This window comes from Penaeus vannamei, chromosome 42 (genome assembly GCF_042767895.1).
Source record: "Penaeus vannamei isolate JL-2024 chromosome 42, ASM4276789v1, whole genome shotgun sequence".
In the NCBI taxonomy this organism is placed as follows: domain Eukaryota; kingdom Metazoa; phylum Arthropoda; class Malacostraca; order Decapoda; family Penaeidae; genus Penaeus; species Penaeus vannamei.
Window position 1 is genome coordinate 13,638,495 of NC_091590.1, and position 21,167 is coordinate 13,659,661.

General features: G+C 47.0%; 1 protein-coding gene across 8 annotated transcripts in view; it reads right to left on the minus strand.

Moving 5' to 3' along the window:
* Positions 1-21,167, minus strand: part of LOC113806045 (latrophilin Cirl) — a 178,103-nt gene that overhangs the window by 25,271 nt on the left and 131,665 nt on the right. For all 8 annotated transcript variants that reach the window (XM_070118768.1, XM_070118762.1, XM_070118766.1 and 5 more), the window contains 5 exons: positions 15,712-16,121; positions 15,100-15,260; positions 3,776-4,001; positions 3,156-3,321; positions 1,843-2,057 (listed from right to left, as the gene is read on the minus strand). In XM_070118768.1, the coding sequence (XP_069974869.1) occupies positions 1,843-2,057; positions 3,156-3,321; positions 3,776-4,001; positions 15,100-15,260; positions 15,712-16,121 (1,178 nt within the window). The remainder of the gene's footprint in view (positions 1-1,842; positions 2,058-3,155; positions 3,322-3,775; positions 4,002-15,099; positions 15,261-15,711; positions 16,122-21,167) is intronic.

The window sequence follows — 21,167 nt, forward strand, 5'->3', positions numbered from 1 at the left end:
CTGACCCCTCCTCTGCTCTACTCTTGCCCCTCCCTCAACCCCCCCCCTCTTGCCCCTTCCTCAACCCCTCCCCTTCTTGCTCCCCTACTCTAACCCTTTCTCCAACTCCTCCTCTCCTACACTGCTACCTCTTCTCCATCATCCTCTACCCCCAATTCCTCTCTTTCCCTGCTTTATCCCCTTCCTATCCACTGCCTTGCTCCAAAACCTTTCTTTACCTTACCCCACCTCTCCTTTACCCATATCCCCTACCTCCTCCTTCCTCCCTCACCTTCCTCCCTACCTACCCCCAACCTCGTCTCTCCTTTCCTGCATCTCTACCTCCACTCCTTCCCCTATTCATTACCTCCATTAACCCTATCCTCCGCCCGCTCCTCATCATCCTCCCTTCCCCTTATTTTCCACCCCTCCCCCTATCCCTCTCTGGCACTAAATTTGCCACCTCTATCTGACGACCTCTCTTGACCTCCCTATCCACACGGTTCATCCTCAAAGACATTTCTTTAAAACGAACTTCTTTTTTTTTTGCTTTTTTCCCGAACCCACACAAACTAACCAAAAAATAACAACCACAACAACAACAACAACAACTAAACGAGGCCGGTTGATCCTGATCGCTCGCTGCACTTCTGACAAAGAGGTCATTAGCATATCCATTATAACGGAAAAACATACATTAAAAAAAAAGAAAAGAAAAAAAAATTGGGTGATTTGAAATCTGAGCTTTTCCGTTGAGCTGATGACGAGCGCCAGCTTCCTCCCTACTCAGTGGGGTAAGGAGGACGGGAGGGAGGAAGTGAAGGAGGGTAGGGAAGGAGGAAGGGTGAAGGGAGGGAAGGGAGGGAGGGAAGGAGGGAAGTGGAGGAGGGAAGGGAGGGAAGTGGAAGGGGAAGGGAGGGAAGGGAAGGAGGGAAATGAAATGAAGGAAGGAAGGGAGGGAAGTGAAGGAGGGAACGAAGGCAGGCAAGTCTAGGATGGAAGGGAAGTGTAGGATGGAAGGGAAGTGAAGGAGGGGAGGGAGGGAAAGGAGAGAAGTGAAGGAGGGAAGTGGAGGATGGAAGGGAAGTGAAGGAGGGAAGGAACGGAGGCAAGGGAGGGAAATGAAGTGAAGGAAGGAAGGGAGGGAAGTGAAGAAGAGAAGGAAGGGAAGGAGGGAAAGGACGGATAGAAGGGATGGAGGGAAGTAAGGTAGAGAAAATCATACCTACAACTAATAAAAAACCTTCATACTAACAAAACAACGCCTTCGTTCTTCCTCACAGTCCCTCCCTAAACAAGGAAAGAATGAAAAAGGAGGAAAAATGTGATAAAAGGGAAGAACACGAGAGCGAGGGCCCTGTCGGAGCTCATCCTCGTCGGCCTGGTCACGCTTTCGTCGCCTCGGGCTGTCGGTGTGTCGGGAGGATGAGGGGGGAGGATGGGGAGGATAAGGGGGGAGGATGGGGAGGATAAAGAAGAGGATAAGGGAGAGGGATAGGGAGGATATGGGAGGGATAATGGAAAAGGGAGGATGATGGGAGGGGGAAGATGATGGGAAGGGGAGAATGGAGAAGGTAGGGGAGGATGAAGAGAGAAAGAGACAACATTCAATTTCATGAAGACTACGTACTATACATCTAACACACCCCTTCCCTTCCCTTTCATTCCCCACCCCACCCTCCTAACCCCCAACCCCTCCTCCTCCCCCAACCCAACCCCCAACCCCTCCTCCTCCCCCCATCAAACCCCCACTCCCCTCCTCCCCCTCACCAACCCCCATCCCACCCCCACTCCCCTCCTCCTCCCCACACTCCCCCCCACCAACCCCCACCCCACCCCCTCCCTCCTCCCCGCTCTACTCACAATGATGACGGCGATGACGGGCCCGACGAAGGCGAAGATGAAGTAGTTGTCCGCCCTGAGCCAGCACGCGTCCTTGGTCCCGTAGCTGAAGGGGTCGATGACGGCGCTCACGGCCACCACCACCGCCGGGAACCCGTAGGCGGCGCCGTAGTACCAGCGGACGCGCGACTTCTCCGCCTCGAACACCTCCACCAGCATCACGTACAGCTGGAAACCTGGGGGGGGCGAGAGGGAGGCGTAGAATCGGTGCGGCTGGGAAACCTTCGGACGCGAGAGTGCAGCTGGAAACCTTGTTGGCACGAGGAGAAATAGGATCTTTGCAGCTGGAAACCTTGGGACGCGAGAAGGATACAGCTGGAAACCTTGGGATGCGAGAAGGATACAGCTGGAAACCTTGTGGAGAAAATGGATCTTTACAGCTGGAAACCTAGGGACGGGAGAGTACAGCTGGAAACCTTGTGGAGAAATAGGATCTTTACAGCTGGAAACCTTAAGATGCCAGAAGGATACAGCTGGAAACCTTAGGGATGCGAGAAGGAGAAATACAATCGCTACAGCTGGAACCCTTCAGATGCCAAAGGAAGAAACAGAATCTATACAGCTGGAAACCTTAGGACGCGAGAAGAAACAGAATCCGTGTGCGTGGAAGGAAAGACAAAGTACATATTGTTTGATGGCCATGATGAGCTGCCTGGGGGACGCCAGAAGAGAAAAAAAAATAAAAAAAGGGGGGAAATGGAATCAGAACGCGTGGACGGAATATAAAAGAAATATTGACTTATGATAATGGCGATGAGGTGGTAAGAAGTATAGCCAAAGAAAATATATACGTAGGACAAGAAAATAAATAAAAATTAAACAATCAAATTAATATAGAAACAAACGCCATAAATATTCAATTCTTAAAAAAATCACAACTAGTGAAACATTTTCTTTAATTCATATTTAAATTCCTTATTTCATTTACCTCTTCTTTATATCCTTTATATAAAAACGTCATCTTTATATTAAAATACCTTTATATCATATCATATTTATATCTAAAAAATATCTTTATATAATATCATCTTTACATAAAGAGAAATCTTTATATAATATCACCTTTATTTCTAAAAAAAATCTTTAGACCATAAAATCCTTTTATCATCAAAAAATATCTTCATATCATGTCACCTTTACACTTAAAAAAGAAGAAAAAAACACGTCATCGTTATCTTAAAAGAAAGAAAAACACATCACCTTCATCTAAAAAAAAAAAAAAAAAAAAAAAAAAAAAATCCTTTGAGTCTAGAGCCTCGCACGGGCGCCCCCACCTTCCATGAACATCCAGGCGAAGGCGGCGAGGAAGAAGAAGTGCAGGAGGCCCGCCACGACGCCGCAGACCACCGGCTTGTCCGTCTGGTTCACGCCCGCCAGGAACACCGTCTCGGCAATCAGGAGGCACACGCACAGGTTCTTGTGGATGGTCGTCCGGTCGCTCTGGGGGGCGGGGGGAGAGAAGGGAGGGGGGGGGGGCGTTAGTGGATTGGGTTGGATTTGGAATGTAGACGTGTACGCTGGCGAACATATGCTCACACGGAGAGAAATCTGTTCATATCCTCCAAATCCAGTCCCCGTGCCCAAGAGCCGAGGAAATCCTGGTCCGTTAAGCAACTAACCAATCTCTCTTTCTCTCTCTCTCTCTCTCTGTCTGTGTGTCTGCCTCTGTCTGTGTCTGTCTGTCTGTCTGTATCTCTCTCCCTCTCTCTCTCTAGCCATGAATCTCCTTCCCTTCTCCCTCTCTTTCCTCGTAATCCTTGTTCTACTTCTCTACTTCCTGAGCGAGAGAGACAGAGAGCGAGAGCGAGAGAGATGCAGAAAGAAAGAAAGAGAGAGACACAGAGATGCAGAAAGACAGAAAGAGAACGAAAAGACGCACAGACCACGCCCTCACCTTCAGGCCCCTAAAGGCATGGAACACGATGGTGGCGAGGAGCAGGCACACGATGGAGATGACGCAGCCGACGTAGGTGATGATGGAGAGGGCCAGGTGGTGCGGGTAGGCCAGGGGCGTCGCGTGCACGTCCATGAGCACGGCGAAGTTGGTCAGGTGGTCGCACTGGCACACCGTGTGGCTCGTGTTGTAGCGCAGGACGCGGCACCCTTCCTCGGACCACGAGCTGCGGGGGAAGGAGGGGGGGGATTAGAGAACGGGTAGGAAACGCAGGATGAAATCGTCATGGTGGTGATGATGGTGACGTGAATGACATTAGGATCATCATCATCATCATCATATTAATAAAAGCAATAATAGTAATGATAAAAATAACAATAATAATAATAATAATAATAATAATAATAATAATAATAATAATAATAATAATAATAATAATAATAATAATAATAATAATAATAATAGCAAGAAGAAGAACAACAACAAACAACTCTATAATACTATCAATAACTAATATTAATAACAACAAAATTGATGGTGAAAAGAATAGGGGCAATACTGACATGTAACGGTAAAAGAGTATAGTAAAGAACATAATAAAACAGTAAGAACAACCACAATAATAAATACGTCTTCCTATAATACCATATAATTAATGAACATCTGTGGAAGGATTATAAATAAAGTTGACTCCTTGGCTGACTCTCCCCCACCCCCACACCCTCCCCTACCATCATCCTCCACCATCGCCCCCCCCCTCCCCCCCTCAGGCGCATACCAAAACCGACACTCCCTCACCTTAAAGGAGGACGCGAGATCTTCGCCTTCCCTCCCCTCCTCTCCCCTTTCTCCCCAACCTTCCCTTTCCTTGCTTCCCCTTTCTTTGCCTCGAGCTTCCTTTTCCTCCTCCCATCCTCCGCCCTTTTCCATCCCTGCCCCCTCCTCTCCCTCCCCTCCCCGCTCCTCCCCTCCTCTCGCCAATAACACTAAACACGCTAATTTGCATACAATCACTACTTTATTGGCTGTAATGGTGAACAAATTAATACAAGCTGTAAAGCCGGAGCGGGCGGGGACCATCCGGCATCTTCCCTAACTGGGAGCGCGTCACAAAACGGGCTCATTAGAGGACCCAATAAAACCACGCCCCGCCGTTTTCGAGGGATCACAAAACCACTTTCGTAATAACAATGACAATAACAACAGACGTGATGATGATTATAACACTACGCTATTGATAGCAACGATAATACAACGACAATAACAAAACAACAACAACAACAAAAAGGACAACACACCCAACGAGTCCCTCTAAAAACAAAAGCCGTCACACTTTTCCCTGATAATATGAGATGGAACGAAAATATCGACGCAAGCACATCACTCGTTCCTTAGTAGCACCGTCGCTTCGGTCTCTTCTCCTCCGCTTCAAAGGGAACCGGATACACAGCACCGCAGAGCTTATCACAGGACAAACGTTATGACAGAAAACGTCGAGCTGTGAGTCCTACAACACCACCCGATTCGACGCGAGGGGGAGGAAGGACCTCGCGGGACAAGGGAGAGTGAGGATACGAAGCAAAAGAAGGGAGAGGAAAAGAGGAGGAAAAGAGGAGGAGAAGAAAGAAGAGAGGAGGAGAAGGAAGAAGAGAGGAGAAGGGAGGAGAGGTGGAGAAGGAAGAAGAGAGGAGAAGGAAGAAAAGAGAAGGAAAAGGAAGAAAAGAGAAGGAAGAGGAGAGTAGAGGGAGGAAGGAAGGAAGAGGAAGAGACAAAAAGGAAGAAGAGAGGAGGAGAAAGGAAGAGACACATAAAGCAAAGAAAGACAAATAACGAAATAAACACCAAACAAAAGAATAAGAAGAAAAACACACAAAAAAGAGAAAAACAAACAAGACGCAAACGACAAGACAAGAAGAGACAGAGCGAAAGAAAGAGAAAAAAGGCACACGTGGATAACCCCCCCCCAAAAAAAAAAAAAAAAAAAAAACGAATGAAAGCGGGAAAGCACGCTCAAAGTAAACAACTAAACAAAACTAAACAAAAAGCAAACAAACACAAAACACAAAAAGCTCCATGGTGGTCCTTAACATGACGCTGGTACCTTAATACCCATAATGCACGTAAAGGGGGTAAATACCAGCAAAATACCAGGTGATACCAGCGGTAAACATTATGACTGGGTGTTTATGAGGATACTACCTTGCTGTGGGGAGGAAGATGGTGGAATGGGGGAAGGGTGAAAGAGGGGGAGGGGGAAAAAGGGAAAGGGGGAAAAGGCGAGAGAAAGGAGGGAAGGAAAGAATGGGAGAGGGGGAGAAACTATAAGAGAGAGAATGGGAGATGGGAACAAAGGAGAGAGGAAAGAAAAGGGGAAAGGAGAGAAGGGTAGAGTGGAGATGAGGAGAAAGGAGAGGACTCGAGGGTAAGACGGGTAGATAGAGGATAAAGGGGAGAAGAGAGAAGAGGAGAACGGCAGATGAAGAAAGGAGAGAAGGGGAGACGAGGAAAAGGGGAGAAGGGGAGATGGGGAAAGGGAAGAAGGAAGAAAAAGGGGAGAGGGGAGGATGAAAACTGTTATGACAGCCATCACCCCTAAAGTATACAGTTAGTGCCCCTTCCCTGATCAGTGGCACTCGCAGCGTTTTATCTTTACCTACTTGTGTGTCCGTGTATCTGTATGCTTTCTTTCGTTCTGTCTCATTTCCCCTCCTTATCTCTTTCTCTCTCTTTCTCTTTCTCCCTCTCAAGCAAATTCTTCGCCTCATGAACTGTACTAAACGGCCATACACCTCCCCCTCTCTTTCATTCTCTCTCTCTCTCTCTCTCTCTCTTTCATTCTCTCTCTCTCTCTCTCTCTCTCTCTCTCTCTCTCTCTCTCTCTCTCTCTCTCTCTCTCTCTCTTTCATTCTCTCTCTTTCATTCTCTCTCTCTCTCTCTTTCATTCTCTCTCTTTCATTCTCTCTCTCTCTCTCTCTCTCTCTCTCTCTCTCTCTCTCTCTCTCTCTCTCTCTCTCTCTCTCTCTCTCTCTCTCTCTCTCTCTTTTATCAGCAAGTGTGATAAAAACTCATTTACATCTAATTCAGTTCTAGAGGTAGTTATTGTTGTTGTAATTGAAGTGGTAGAAGCTGTTGTCTCCCCCCCCCCTCTCTCTGTTAATCGCTTCATCATCTTGGAACAACATAACGTGCGTGGTTACAGACACTCACAGACAGACATACAGACAGACATACAAACACAGACACACACACACACACGACCGGCACAAGCGTACACGATCTCCGCTTATCTTATCAGAACATGAAAGCAATCAAGCAAGCATGCACCCCCTCCTACCTTCCCTCCCACCCTCCCTCCCTCCACCCCATTCCACCGGATCTCCCTAAACCCTTCCCCTCCCCTCCCCCTCCCCTCGTTCTAACCCCCCTCCCCCTCCTCCCCCTCGTACTAACCCCCCCTCCCCCTCCTCCCCCTCACTAACCCCCCTCTTCCTCCCTCCCTCGTACTAACCCCCCCTCCCCCTCCTCCCCCTCGTACTAACACCCCTCCCCTCCTCCCCCTCGCACTAACCCCCCCTCCCTTTCCTCCCATCGTCCTAACCCCTCCCCTCTCCGCCCCCCCCCCCCCTCATCTCGGCCCAAGCACAAAACGGCCACATCGAGCGCCGGTGTTTCTGCAAGCGAGAAAGTGCAGCGCGATCCATAGAGCTGCTTTGCGAGTTCCGTAACAACTCTCCTTGTGGGCTTGCTGATTATACACCGTGGTGGAAGGGGATGAAAATAGATAGATAGATAGGAGGGAGAGAGGGAGGGAGGGAGGGAGAGAGGGAGAGAGGGAGAGAGGGAGAGAGGGAAGGAGTGAGGGATGGAGGGAGGGAGAGAGGGATGGATGGATGGATGGATGGATGGATGGATGGATGGATGGATGGATGGATGGATTGATGGATGGAGGGAGGGAGGGAGAGAGAAATAGAGAGAGAGAGGGAGAGAGAAATAGATAGACAGATAGATAGATATATAGATAGATAGATAGAGAGAATGAGAAAGAGAAAAAGAGAGAGAGATACAGATCCAGATTCCCGAGGAGACTAACTTACCAACTCATTATATCACTATGGTAACCCGAACTTCTCGTCGCAAAACACAATAAAGAAGAAAAAAAAGTGCCAAAAAAAAGATTCCCCCCTCCCACCCAGCTCCCCCCCCCAAAAAAAAAAAAAAATAGAGAAAAATAAAATCCCCCCAAAAAGGCAAGAAAAAAAAGGTAAAAAAGAAAAATAAGTTGACGACACCATCAAGCCCAGCGACCGCCCGCCCTAACAAGCGCTTTCCTCTATCACCTGCAGCCGAACGTGACAAGTTAACCTCATTTGGCAAAGGGGAGTTTAAAATCTGTGAAATAGGCAAGGAGGGAAGAGAAGGATAGATGGGGAGGAAGGGGAGGGAAGGGAGGAAGGGAGGAAGGGAGGAAGGGAGGAAGGGAGGAAGGGGAAGGGGAAGGGAGAAGGAAGGAAGAGAAGGGAAAGGGGAAGGAAGGGGGTGAAGGAAGGGGATGGGGAAGCAAGGAAGAGATGGGGAGAGGAGGAGGGAGGAGGAAGAGAGGAGGGAGGGAAGAGGGGAGGAAGGGGACGGGATGGGATGGGAGGAGAAAGGGAAAAAAAGGACAGGTAAGAGGTGGAGGGGGGAGAGAGAGTTGAAAGGAAGGGGACGGAAGGATGGGGAGGAGAGAGGAAGGGGAAACAGGAGTCAGGGAGGAAGACGGAAAAGAGATGAGGGGAGGAGGGAAGAGGGGGGAGGGGAAGGAAGGAAGGAAGGATGAGGGCGGAAGGAGGGTAGGAGGGAGGGCGATGAGAGGCAGGGGACGGGAAGAGGACGAACGGAAGGGGAAGAGGAATCAAGAGCGGGAAGGGAGGAAATGTAGAGAGGAATGAATGTGGAATGTGCAGGTCTGGAGTTGCTAATGGGGACAGGAGGAGATGGCAGGAGGAGGAGAAACAGAAAAAAGAAGAAGAGGAGGAGGACGAGGAGGAGGAGGGAGGAGGAGGAGGAGGAGGAGCAGATGAAGGAGAAGAAGAGGAGGATGGCACGAAGGAGATAAAGGATAAGTTCGAGAGCGAGAGAGAGAATGAATGAGAGAGAGAGAGAGAATGAGAGAGAGAGAGAGAACATAGAGAGAGAAAGAGATGAGAGAGAGAGAAAGAATGAAGAGAAAGTTAAACTATGAGAGAGAGAGAGAGAGAGAGAGAGAGAGAGAGAGAGAGACAGAGAGACAGAGAGAGAGAGAGGGAGAGAACGAGATATATATATATATATATATATATATATATATATATATATATATATATATATATATATATATATATATATATATATATATATGAACCATATATATATTTAAGAAAGAACGAGAGAGAGAGAACGAGAGAGAGAGAGAGAACGAGAGAGAGAGAAAACAAGCGAGCGAGCGAGAGAGAGGAGAGAACGAGAGAGAAAGAGAGAGAGAGAGAGGCAAAAAGGGAAGCTAGGGCAATGAAACCTCAGCTAAAACTAATCCCACTCTTAATTAAGTCGATCGCAGAATAGCAACCATCTTACATAGCGACAGAGCAACGGCCGAAAATCCACGCATGATTTAACCGATGTTCGTAACGTCGAAAACCACCATGGAGAGATACAGACTTTTGGACTTTACTCGATAAATTCTAATGATATTGTTGTAACTTCATCTGAAATCACACTGATCCGATGCGAAGAAAAGCAGTTGCATTTTTTTTTCTTCTAAAAGCAAACGATAGGAAAATAGAGGGAAGTTATAATGAGATACACTTCTTGGAAAAAGAAAAACATTCGAAAAAAACATGAAACGAAAGAAATTTCTAGATTAAAAAATAACACTGAATTCTCACAATCCTTGTTACACACTCCCTCCTATTACAGATACAAAAATACACAGTTAATACTAAATAAAAATGCATTAGTATTAACAGTTTAAAAAATACCCACTCTTCACTTCTCTCGCTTTCCCTCATTCTCTCCGCCTCTCTCTTTTCCTCTTTCTCTCCGCCTCTCTATTTCCCTCTTTCTCTCCGCCTCTCTATTTCCCTCTTTCTCTCCGCCTCTCCTTTTCTTTCCCTTCTCTACCTCCCTTATACGTCTCTCTCTCCCCCCCTTTCTCTTCCTTAATTATACATCTCTCTTCTCCCCTTCCTCTTTCCAGCAAACGGGAAGTGAAAGAGGCACAGAAGATAGGGCGAAAGGGAGCGACAGAGCAAGAAAACCTCACTCCCTACTCCTCTCTGGACCCCCCCCCCCCTCCGTTCCTCGACAGGTGTGACCAATAATGAGGCAGCCTCCCACCACCCCCACCACTACCCCCATCCCCCTTTCCACCACGCCAGTCCCCCCCAGTCCCCATCGCGCTAAGGGCGTCTCCGCCTCTATCCCGACATAGGATTTCCACCCTTATCTCCCGTTCCCCTTCCTTCCCCTGAGCTTTATTCCCTTGTTGGCCTATCAATTAAGAGTCGTCAAGACTTCGTTAATTCGGGCAGCTCGTCGAAGGTGCCGGTGGTTGCGGGAGAGATGGGGAACTCACTGTATTTGTGTCTGTCTGTATTTACGTCTGTCTGTATTTACGTCTGTTTGTCTGTCTGTATTTATGTCTGTCTGTATTTACGTCTGTTTGTCTGTCTGTATTTATGTCTGTTTGTCTGTCTGTATTTACGTCTGTTTGTCTGTCTGTATTTACGTCTGTTTGCCTGTCTGTATTTATGTCTGTTTGTCTGTCTGTATTTACGTCTGTTTGTCTGTCTGTATTTATGTCTGTTTGCCTGTCTGTATTTATGTCTGTTTGCCTGTCTGTATTTATGTCTGTTTGTCTGTCTGTATTTATGTCTGTTTGTCTGTCTGTATTTATGCCTATTCGTCTGTGTATTTATGTCTGTTTGTCTGTCTGTATTTATGCCTATTCGTCTGTGTATTTATGTCTGTTTGTCTGTCTGTATTTATGCCTATTCGTCTGTGTATTTATATCTGTTTGTCTGTCTGTAGTTATGCCTATTCGTCTGTGTATTTATTTCTATTCATCTGTATGTCTGTGTGTAAGTATGTCTATTTATCTGTCAGTCTATGTGCATGTACGTCTGTTTGTCTGCTTACCTACCTCTGAATGTCTGTCTGTCTCCATTTGTTCAAATATTTGGCGCTCGTTACCTTGTTTTGTTAACTATCTTTATTATCATTGCTGATACGATTATCAAAATTACTACTACCGATATCATTATCAAAACTATCACTGAAATCAGCAATAATGTGTATGTGTATGTGTGTATGTGTGTGTGTGAGTGTGAGTGTGAGTGTGAGTGTGAGTGAGTGAGTTTGTGAGTGTGTGTGTGTGTGTTCGTAAAGTAGGTGACGCTTCATTGTGAATTCATGAGGCCGTCACCAATATGTCGCGCTGTTTACCCACAGGCCCCCCACCTCCTCCCTCACCCTCCCTCTCCCATCTCCATCTCCTCTCCCCTCCATCCTTACCCCCACCCTATCTCCCCTCATCACAGCGGCTCCTCTTCTGCCTCGTCAGCCATAATCACAAGATTAATGAACCCGATGATAACATCCGAAGACAAAACACACATTCACACGCACACACACACACACGCGCGCGATCACACACAAGTACACACAAACACAAGCACACACACACACACAATTACAAAATAAACACACACAAAAACAATCACAAACATCCAAACATACACACAATCACAAACACACACACAATCACAAACATACACACAATCACAAACGCACACAAACACACACGCAGAGCACTAACAAGGCGACTCAGCCACCGTGACCGCAATGATTCGACCTGAGTGTCTTGTCGCTGATTCGGCCTTTGGTGTTATCCCAATCCTCCTTCCGATCGGGTAGGCGCGCAGGCTGTGATCGCCCAATCAAAAAATCGTTTGATTGTGTGCACATAAACATACATACGCACATACACCTACAGACGCGCACATACTCCTACATACAGACGCGCGCGCACACATACATACAGACGCGCACATACACACACATACAGACGCACATACAGATACATACAGCCGCGCACATACACATACATACAGACGCGCACATACACATACATGAGCAAATACAGTCACTAATCCACAGAATCGCACACAATCACTAATACGAACATAAACGTACATGCAGACACTCACATGCACATACACAGCCACTAAATCACACAATCACACACAGTCAATACCACAAACACGAACATAAACCTTGAACGACGTCAATAATTAAAAAAACACAATCCCACTTGATTTTATTAGAAAATAACCAATAAAATCATAACAGACAATAAAGGGGAAAATGAGTACCCCTAAAACAATTAACAAAATAAACACAAACATCAAACAAAAGAATAAACCCTAACACTAAACAAGACAATAAAAAACAACACTAAACAAAACAAACAAACCTCAACAAAACAGTTAACCCTAACACTAAACAAGACAATAAAAAACTAACACTGGACAAACAATAAACAAACAAAACAATAAACAAACACACAAACAAAACAATAAACACAGTAAACAAACAAACACAAACAAAACAATAAACACACACAGTAAACAAACAAACACAAACAAAACAATAAACAAACAAAACAATAAACACAGTAAACAAACAAACACAAACAAAACAATAAACAAACAAAACAATAAACACAGCAAACAAACAAACACAAACACCAAACGACGCGGATTTTAAGCCCTGTCGACGGCGGGAGAAGTCGTGTCCGGCGGTGCTGTCGAATGGCGAAATAACATTTGCTCGCGTAAGCAGGTCAGGGCGCCATTTACGGTGCTTATTCATTTTTCCATCACTGAATGGGCTGGGCAGAGGGGGGGAAAGGGGGGAAGGGGGAAGGGAGGAGAGGGAGGGGGAAGGGAGGAGAGAAGAGGGAGGAAGGGAGGGAGAGGGAGAATGAGAGAGGAAGGAAGGGAGGAAGGAGGGAGGGAGAAGAGGGAGAGAGAGAGAGAAAGAGAGAGAGAGAGAGAGAGAGAGAGAGAGAGAGAGAGAGAGAGAGAGAGAGAGAGAGAGAGAGAGAGAGAGAGAGAGAGAGAGAGAGAGAGAGAGAGGCAAAAATAATAACTAAGGAAGAAAAGTTGGATATGGGGGAGGGGGAGAGAAAGATGAACAGGAGGCGATGAAAATGGTGGAAGGAAATAAAAGGATTAAAATATGGGAGAAGAAAAAGGAAGATGAAGAAGAAAGAGTTTAAGAAAAAGAGGATTAAGAGGGGTGGGGGGGGGAAGAATGAGGGAAGATGAGGAAAAGATGAAGGTAAGTGCGGGAGTAGGGGGGGGAGAAATCGGAAGAGGGAGGGTAAGAGGGGGGGGTGGAGGGGCGACACTGCACCAGGAGCCATCCGAAATCTAACGAACCTAATTAATATTCAATCAAATCCCGCATCCGCCCACGTTCATCATTTCTCAAGATCAAACGCCCCCCTGCCCCCCTTCTCTCACCTCTCCCACCCCCTCCCCACCCTAGGCTGTCAGCCCCCGAGTATGTGAGCGAATGTACACAATGTGACGTGCAGCTTACCCCTATCTCCCTTTCCCCTTCCCCCTCCCCTCCCGGCGAGTGGGGTATGTGTATGTTGCGTGCAGTTTATCCCCTCCTTACCCCCCGCCCCCATCCTCCCTTCCTCACTCTCCCCACCTCCTCACCCCTTCCCACCTCCTCACCCCTTCCCACCTCCCCTGTTAACCCCTCCCACCTCCCCTCTTCACCCCTCCCTCTCCCCTTCCCCATCCTCCCATCCTCCCCTCTCCCCCTCCCCACCCTCCCCTCTGTCACGCCGCCCATCCCCAAAAGCTGCTGATACGAACGACGCCTGACAACCTTGGGGTCGTTTGAGAGAGAACTGCTGGTTAACACTTTTATCTCCGTCATGCAATGGCCCTGCGCAGGAGAGGAGGAGGAGGAGGTGGGAGGAGGAGGAGGAGGAGGTGGGAGGAGGAGGAGGAGGAGGAGGTGGGAGGAGGAGGTGGGAGGAGGAGGTGGGAGGAAGAGGTGGAGGTGGGAGGAAGAGGTGGAGGAGGAGGAGTTGGGATGGAGGAGGAGGAAGAGGAGGAGTTGGGGGTTGAGGATGAGGATGAGGAGGATGAAAAGGAGGGGATGATGGTGATGGAGGAGGAGGAGAAGAGAGAGAGAGAGAAAGAGAGAGAGAGAGAGAGAGAGAGAGAGAGAGAGAGAGAGAGAGAGAGAGAGAGAGAGAGAGAGAGAGAGAGAGAGAGAGAGAGAGAGAATATGAAAAGGAGAGAAAGAGAAGGAGAGAAAGATAGAGAGAGAGAAGAGAGAGAGAGAGAGAGAGAGAGAGAGAGAGAGAGAGAGAGAGAGAGAGAGAGAGAGAGAGAGAGAGAAAATATGAAAAGGAGAGAGGAAAAGAAGGAGAAAGAGAGAGAGAAATTAAAACGAAATAAAGAGAACGAGAGAGAGAGAGAGAGAGAGAGAGAACAACAGCCAAAGAAAGCGATGTAAAGTGAAAGAAAAAGAGAGCAAAACAAAAAGAAAAAAAAAATCCAACCCGCAGACCCAAGCGGCCCCCAACCACAGATCTCAATCGAACGCCTCTTTATCTCCGCTAACAGTCATACAACTATCATCCTCCTTGACAATGGAAGATAAAAAAGAGCAAAGCAACATTCCCTGCAACATGCAAAGCGTCTGCAACATTATTATCGAAGCTGACAGAGATAAGGCTGTTAGTGGCCGAGGCAGGCGACTATCACCCAGACAGGCAAGGGATACAACCGCCTCAAGACACCGGCTGGGAACGCACCTGGAAAACTCGCCTCTCTCCCTTATTCATTAACTTTAATGATGCTCACACTTGTATTTTTCTTTATTTCTAGCGTTCTTCTTCCTTCTGGATTTGCACCTCTTGTTTCCCTTCTTACCTATAATTTTCTTCATCATTTTTCTACGTCGTAATCCGCACAGCGAAAACACGATTTTTTTTTATCCTAATCCCTCCGTTTTCTCAATAAACAATTTGTCGCAAAAAAGGCATCCTAAAACTCAAACGATGAAATAATGAACACAACTAGAGAGCCACGCGAAAACAAACAACCCTCTCCCTCCCCCCAAAAATAAAGCTACAAATACCCAAATCAAAGAAAAGGGGGAAAACGCCACAGAAAAGAAAAAGGGAACCCAAATTCCCTCCAAAGAAAACGTAAACCACAGATAAAAGGGGAGACTAAAACCACCCACAGAAAACGTGGACCACAAGCTCCTACCTGGTGGTGTAGTCCCAGAAGACGCAGGCGGGGTTGGTGACGTTCACTGTCCTGATCATGGTGAACGTGAGGACGACAGGCTCCGGCAGTTCAATGTGACGTCCGGCGCCCAGGGAGGCCGACACGACGCGGGAGTTCAGCACGCGGGTTTCGTTCACGCCCTGGCGGAGAGGGGGAGTTATCACAGGGGCGTCATTTTGGTTTGTGTTGTTTATATACTCATTTGCATGTTTGCCTATTTTCATAATTATTAGTTTTATAATCATACTAATGACTGTTATTGTTATATTTTTTTCATTATCATTATTACTACCATTATCATTATCATAATTATTACTATTATTACTCATATCATCATTATCATCGTTGTTATAACTTTTAATGTAACAGAATTTACTGCAATGTACGTGGCTTATAACCCTATTTCATTTTGAAATTACGAAATGCAGTTTGTAATGTCACGGATTAATTTTCAAAATCAGATCTGGGTCTAAAAGGAAATCATTGGAGAAAAAAATACAAACAGCCCGAAGAGGAACCACAAAGAGAAACAGTCAGTTCCGAGCGAAACCAAGGGCAATGCCGCGGGACAGACATCGAGGAAAAAGTCACCTTGAAGTTGGCTTCGTTGATCCTGTAGGACCTCCCGTCGGGCTGCAGGAGGTGGTGGAGGCCGTCGTAGCTGAAGAAGACCATCTTGACGAGGCCGTTCTCGGAGTTCTCGAGCAGCGCCTCCGGGGGGAGCGTGATGGTGTCCTGGGGCGCGGGCGGGGGCGTCTCGGGGTCCTGCAGGCTGTTCGTCGGGTCGAAGGAGGACGACGACGACGACGCCGACGACGCCGAGGAGGAGGAGGTGGCAACGGCGGGGGCGTCGAGCTCTCCCGAGGTGGTCGAGGGGTGTCCCGTGGGCGCGTCGGAGAGGTCCGAGGGGCGTGTGGGCGGCGGCTGCAGCCACGTCTCTCCCGGCGAAGGGAAGGTGACGGCGGCCACGTTGCGCGTCTCCACCACCTGAAGGCGCAGCACTGGCGGGAAAAAAGCAAAGTCAGAGCACTGGATTTCTTGGGATTTATCATCTCACTCTCTATAAAAAACATTTCTCTCCATTTTCTCTGCCTGTCTCACACACACAGACACACCTGTTCCCTCTCTTGTCTTTCTCCCCCCCTTCCCTCCCTCCCTTCCTTGCCTATCCCCTCTCTCCTCACATTTAAAAAATAGAAAAGCAACACAAGAAAAAAAAGTTCTAAAATTTAATCTTAGTATGCGCCCAAGTGGCTTATCATGCACCCGTCAAAACAGCAAGAAAGAAATTGTTCATACGTTCTTCTCAAGTAATTCCGGTCTAAAACACCAAAAACATAAATATATCGCACTTCAAATAGATAATACTTTCACCTATCAAGAGGCCAGTCCACCCCATCCTAAAAATACTAGAAAAAGAAGAAAAGAACGAAAATAAAAAAGCGAAAAACATCGGTTCTCCGAATAAAAGTGTAAAACTGTAACGCGTTTATAACACTGGCACGCCTGCTTTGTACTTCCGAATGCAAAGGTGTACACTTAACGTAATTAAGTTCCACCGGAGGATTACATCCAGCTACTAATTTATTGAATTTGTGCATCGCTCTCTCGCTCGCCGGCTGGCCGCTCGCGTCCGGTCGCTGCCTCGCGCGCCGCGCACGGGAAGCTGCAGCCCCGCTCGCGGGCGGCGGCCTGCGCGGGCGGCCCGGAGTGGGTGTACAGGCATGTGCATATGTATGCATGTATGTATGTGTATGCATGTATGTATGTGTAAGTATGTATGTATGTATGTATGTATGTATGCATGTATGTATGTATGCATGTATATATGCGTATGTATGTGTGTATGTGTGTATGTATATATGTATGTATGTATGTGTTTATCAACGTAAGTGTTTGTGTTTATATGTACACGTGTGTGCGTGTGCGTGTGCGTGTGCGTGTGCGTGTGCATGAGCATGTGCGTGTGTGTGTGTGTGTGTGTGTGTGTGTGAGAGAGAGAGAGAGAGAGAGAGAGAGAGAGAGAGAGAGAGAGAGAGAGAGAGAGAGAGAGAGAGAGAGAGAGAGAGAGAGAGAGAGAGAGAGAGAGAGAGAGAGAGAGAGAGAGAGAGAGAGAGAGGAGAGAGAGAGAGAGAGAGAGAGAGAGAGAGAGAGAGAGAGAGAGAGAGAGAGAGAGAGAGAGAGAGAGAGAGAGAGAGAAAGCGAGAAGGAAAGAGAGAGAGAGAGAGGAAAGAAACCAGAAGATAGATCGCAATATATAGACAGAACCCCCCTGATACAGCAAACAAACGCCACCCCCCCCTTTGTAGATCTCCCTCCTTCCCCCTTTGTAGATCTCCCTCCTTCCTTCCCCCTTCGAATACCCCCCCCCTGCCACCACCCTGGCCCCCTCCCCTCCAAAGGCGACGCTCAACCGCCTCCGCCAATTAAGATCCCTCCGCGCAATAAACAAGGCCGCGACCATCGTCCGCGTAGGGAGTGGGCGGAATGCTTAAGGAACCGAAGGAGACGAAGGCTGGGATGGGCGGGGTGGGTGTGCATGGGGGGTGGGGTGGGGTGGGGTGGGGGGTGTTATGTTATTTTTTTTTTCTTTGCATTTTTTCTGTAGTTTTCCTCCTCTTCCTCCTCCACCTTCCTTTCTTTCTCATCTTCATCTTACTTTTCTTTCTCCTTCTTCTTCTTCTCCTCCTCCTCCTATTCTTCTTCTTCCTCTTCCTCCTCCTCCTCCTCTTCTTCTTCCTCCTATTCCTATTCCTATTCCTATTTCTATTCTTCCTCCTCCTCCTCCTCCTCCTCCTCCTCTTCCTCTTCCTCTACCACCCTTCCCCACTCTTCCTCTCTCTCCTCCTCCTCCTTGGTATTCAGAGAAGTGGGTCTTCTCCCAGGTCCTTGGTGGGGGGTTGGGGAGTCGAACTCAAAATACGATAGCGGTTCCCAAACCCCAACCCCCCACCCTTTACCCCTCCGTCCCTCCACATACCTTCAACCCCCAACTGACCCCCCCCCCCCAATTCATAACCTCTACCCCAACTCCCCCCCCCACCCCCTTAACCCTCTAACTCCGGAAATAGTCCTCATGCAGAAGATGGAAGAAGGGGAAGAGATGGAAGAGGAAGAAGAAAGAAGAAGAAGAAAAAGAAGATGAAGAAGGGGGTGGGAGAAGACGAGGGGGGCGAGAAGAAGCAGAAAAAGAAGGAGTATAAAGTAAGAGAAGAAAAGAAGAATGAGAATAATAAGAAGAAAAAGAAGGAGTAGAATAGAAGAAGAAGGAGTAGAATAGAAGAAGAAGAGGGAGTAGAAGAGAAGAAGAAAAAGGAGTAGAAGAGAAGAAGAAGAATCAAAAGAAGCATACGACAAAAATGCTCCCGTTTGCACATCACGTCGTCTGCCATTTTTCATCAATTTTTTTTTCTTCTGCCTAACGGGCCGTCATATAACACCAACGCATCTCCAACACGGTGCGCCGGACCTCCGAGAATACGATATCATTTTTTGCAATTTAATTGGCGCTTCCAACTATTGGTTTCTGAAGCGCGGGTGTCTTTGTGTTTGTTTGTTTGTTTGCTTTTTTGTTTGTTTACTTGTTTGAATGCGTGTGTGTGTGTGTGTATTTTCGTTTGTTTGTGTGCGTGTATTTTCGTTTGTTTGTGTGCGTGTGTGTGCCTGCGTTAGTTTGTGTGTGTGTATGTATGTGTACATGTGCATGCGAGTATAAGCAAACATTGTGAACATGAGTGCATTTATCTATGTGAATATATAAGTACGGGCGTGTGCGCGTGTACGTACATAAGAACGCACACGTGAACGCACCGAGGGAGAACCAAATTGGCCATTATAGAAAAGGAGAAGCTAGCCTAATGCCGATATATCTATGCGCAGTCTACCTGGCTTCCAATTCCTGCTCGTCGGTCCGCGCTGCTCGCTCGCATATTAACGGCGCCTTTCCCTACATCAGTCTATCGTCCCTTGCTTCCTCGCGATGACAAACAAAAGGAAAAGAGAAGGAGAGAAAGAAGGAAAAGAAAAAGAAAAAAGAGAGAAAGAGGGAAAAGAAAAAAGAGAGAAAGAAGGAAAAGAAAAAGAAATAGGAGAAAAAGGAGAGAAAGAAGGAAAAGAAAAAGAAAAAGGAGAGAGAAGGAAAAGAAAAAGAAAAAGGAGAGAAAGAAGGAAAAGAAAAAGAGAAGGAGAGAAAGAAGGAAAAGAAAAAACAAAAGGAGAGAAAGAAGGAAAAGAAAAAGAAAAGGAGAGAAAGAAGGAAAAGAAAAAAAATATCGCGAAGGAGAGCTGCTATTGTCTCCTACGTTATTCTTCCTTTTTTTGAGGGGGAAGAGGAGGATGTTTTTCTTTCTATTCTTTCTATCTCTCTTTCATTTCGCTTCCTTTTGTCTCTCCATTACTCTCTCTCCCGATTCTCCCTCTTTTCCTATTCTCCTTTCCTTTCGGTCCCTTTCTCTCCCTTCCCTTTTCTTCGCACTTACTCTCTCCATCCTCCTACCTTCTCTCCCTCTCCTCCGTTGCCCCTTCCTCTTCCTTCCCATTTCTTCCCTCCCTTCCTCTTCCCTCAATCTTTATCTGCCCCTTCTTCTCCCTTCCCATTTCTTCTCTCCCTTCCTCTTCCCTCAATCTTTATCTGCCCCTTCTTTCTTCCCATTTCTTCTCTCCCTTCCTCTTCCCTCAATCTTTATCTGCCCTTTCTTCTCTCTTCCCATTTCTTCTCTCCCTTCCTCTTCCCTCAATCTTTATCTGCCCCTTCTTCCTTCCCATTTCTTCTCTCCCTTCCTCTTCCCTCAATCTTTATCTGCCCCTTCTTCCTTCCCATTTCTTCTCTCCCTTCCTCTTCCCTCAATCTTTATCTGCCCCTTCTCCCTTCCCATTTCTTCTCTCCCTTCCTCTTCCCTCAATCTTTATCTGCCCCTTCTTCTCCCTTCCCATTTCTTCTCTCCCTTCCTCTTCCATCAATCTTTATATGCCCCTTCTTCTCCCTTCCCATTTCTTCTCTCCCTTCCTCTTCCCTCAATCTTTGTCTGCCCCTTCTCCCTTCCCATTTCTTCTCTCCCTTCCTCTTCCCTCAATCTTTATCTGCCCCTTCTCCCTTCCCATTTCTGCTCAGACGAATCTATAGTAAACGGGGAAAAATACTCGAGAAAATAAAAATGAGAGCGAGAATACAGAAGAAAAAAACATGTGTGAAGGTAAAAGTAAAGAAAACAATGAAGAAAGCAAAATAAGGGAGTAGAAAAAGAAAAATGTGAAATCAAGTAGAGAAAAGGAAAGAAAACGGAAAGGTCAAAAGAGAAAATTTTCGGAGCCAATTCCGCGACTTAATTAATTAACGCCTAATGCCATACCTATCAGACCCTTCGCCTTTTGCAATCGAATCCTGCAATATCCTTTGCATCCATCAATTGCAGCCTCCAGACTCCTGCTTCGGCCTTAAATGAACTCGAGATGTTTTCATATCTGAAGTATCCACAATCTCTATCCATTTTTTTCTCTCTCCCCTTCTTCCCCTTCTCCTACTCCAACTCTCCATCCTATCCCCTTTCCCTCTCTATCCCTCCCTTTCCATCCTATCCCCTTTCCCTCTCCCTCCCAACAACCCTCCATTCTCCCCCATCCATCTATTTGCGCATCTTCCAACATTGTGATACGCCAACATTTTCCCACCCACCCACCTCCGCCCGCCCCCGCCCGCCCCCGCCCGAGTCCGAACAGACTTCGCAGCACGAAATTGGCTGAGCTAATGGTATTTCTGTAATCTAGTTTGGCAGGAGTGACATTAAAGGTTGATCTAGCCGAAAGCAGAGGGCGACTGGCTCGGCTGACATCACCTGCGGCGCGAGTATTTCGAAATTAAGAGGAGGAAAAAGAGGAGAGGGAGAGGGGGAGGGAGACGGACCGAAAATCAAATTAGGATTGTTAAAAAAGAAGAAAAAGGGTTTTCTGAAGAAGATGGGAAGAAAATTGATGGAGAGACAGAGAGAGAGAGGCTATGCCTGTCTCTTTGTTCTGTTTGACCTAATTAAACCCACGCTTATAGAATGTTA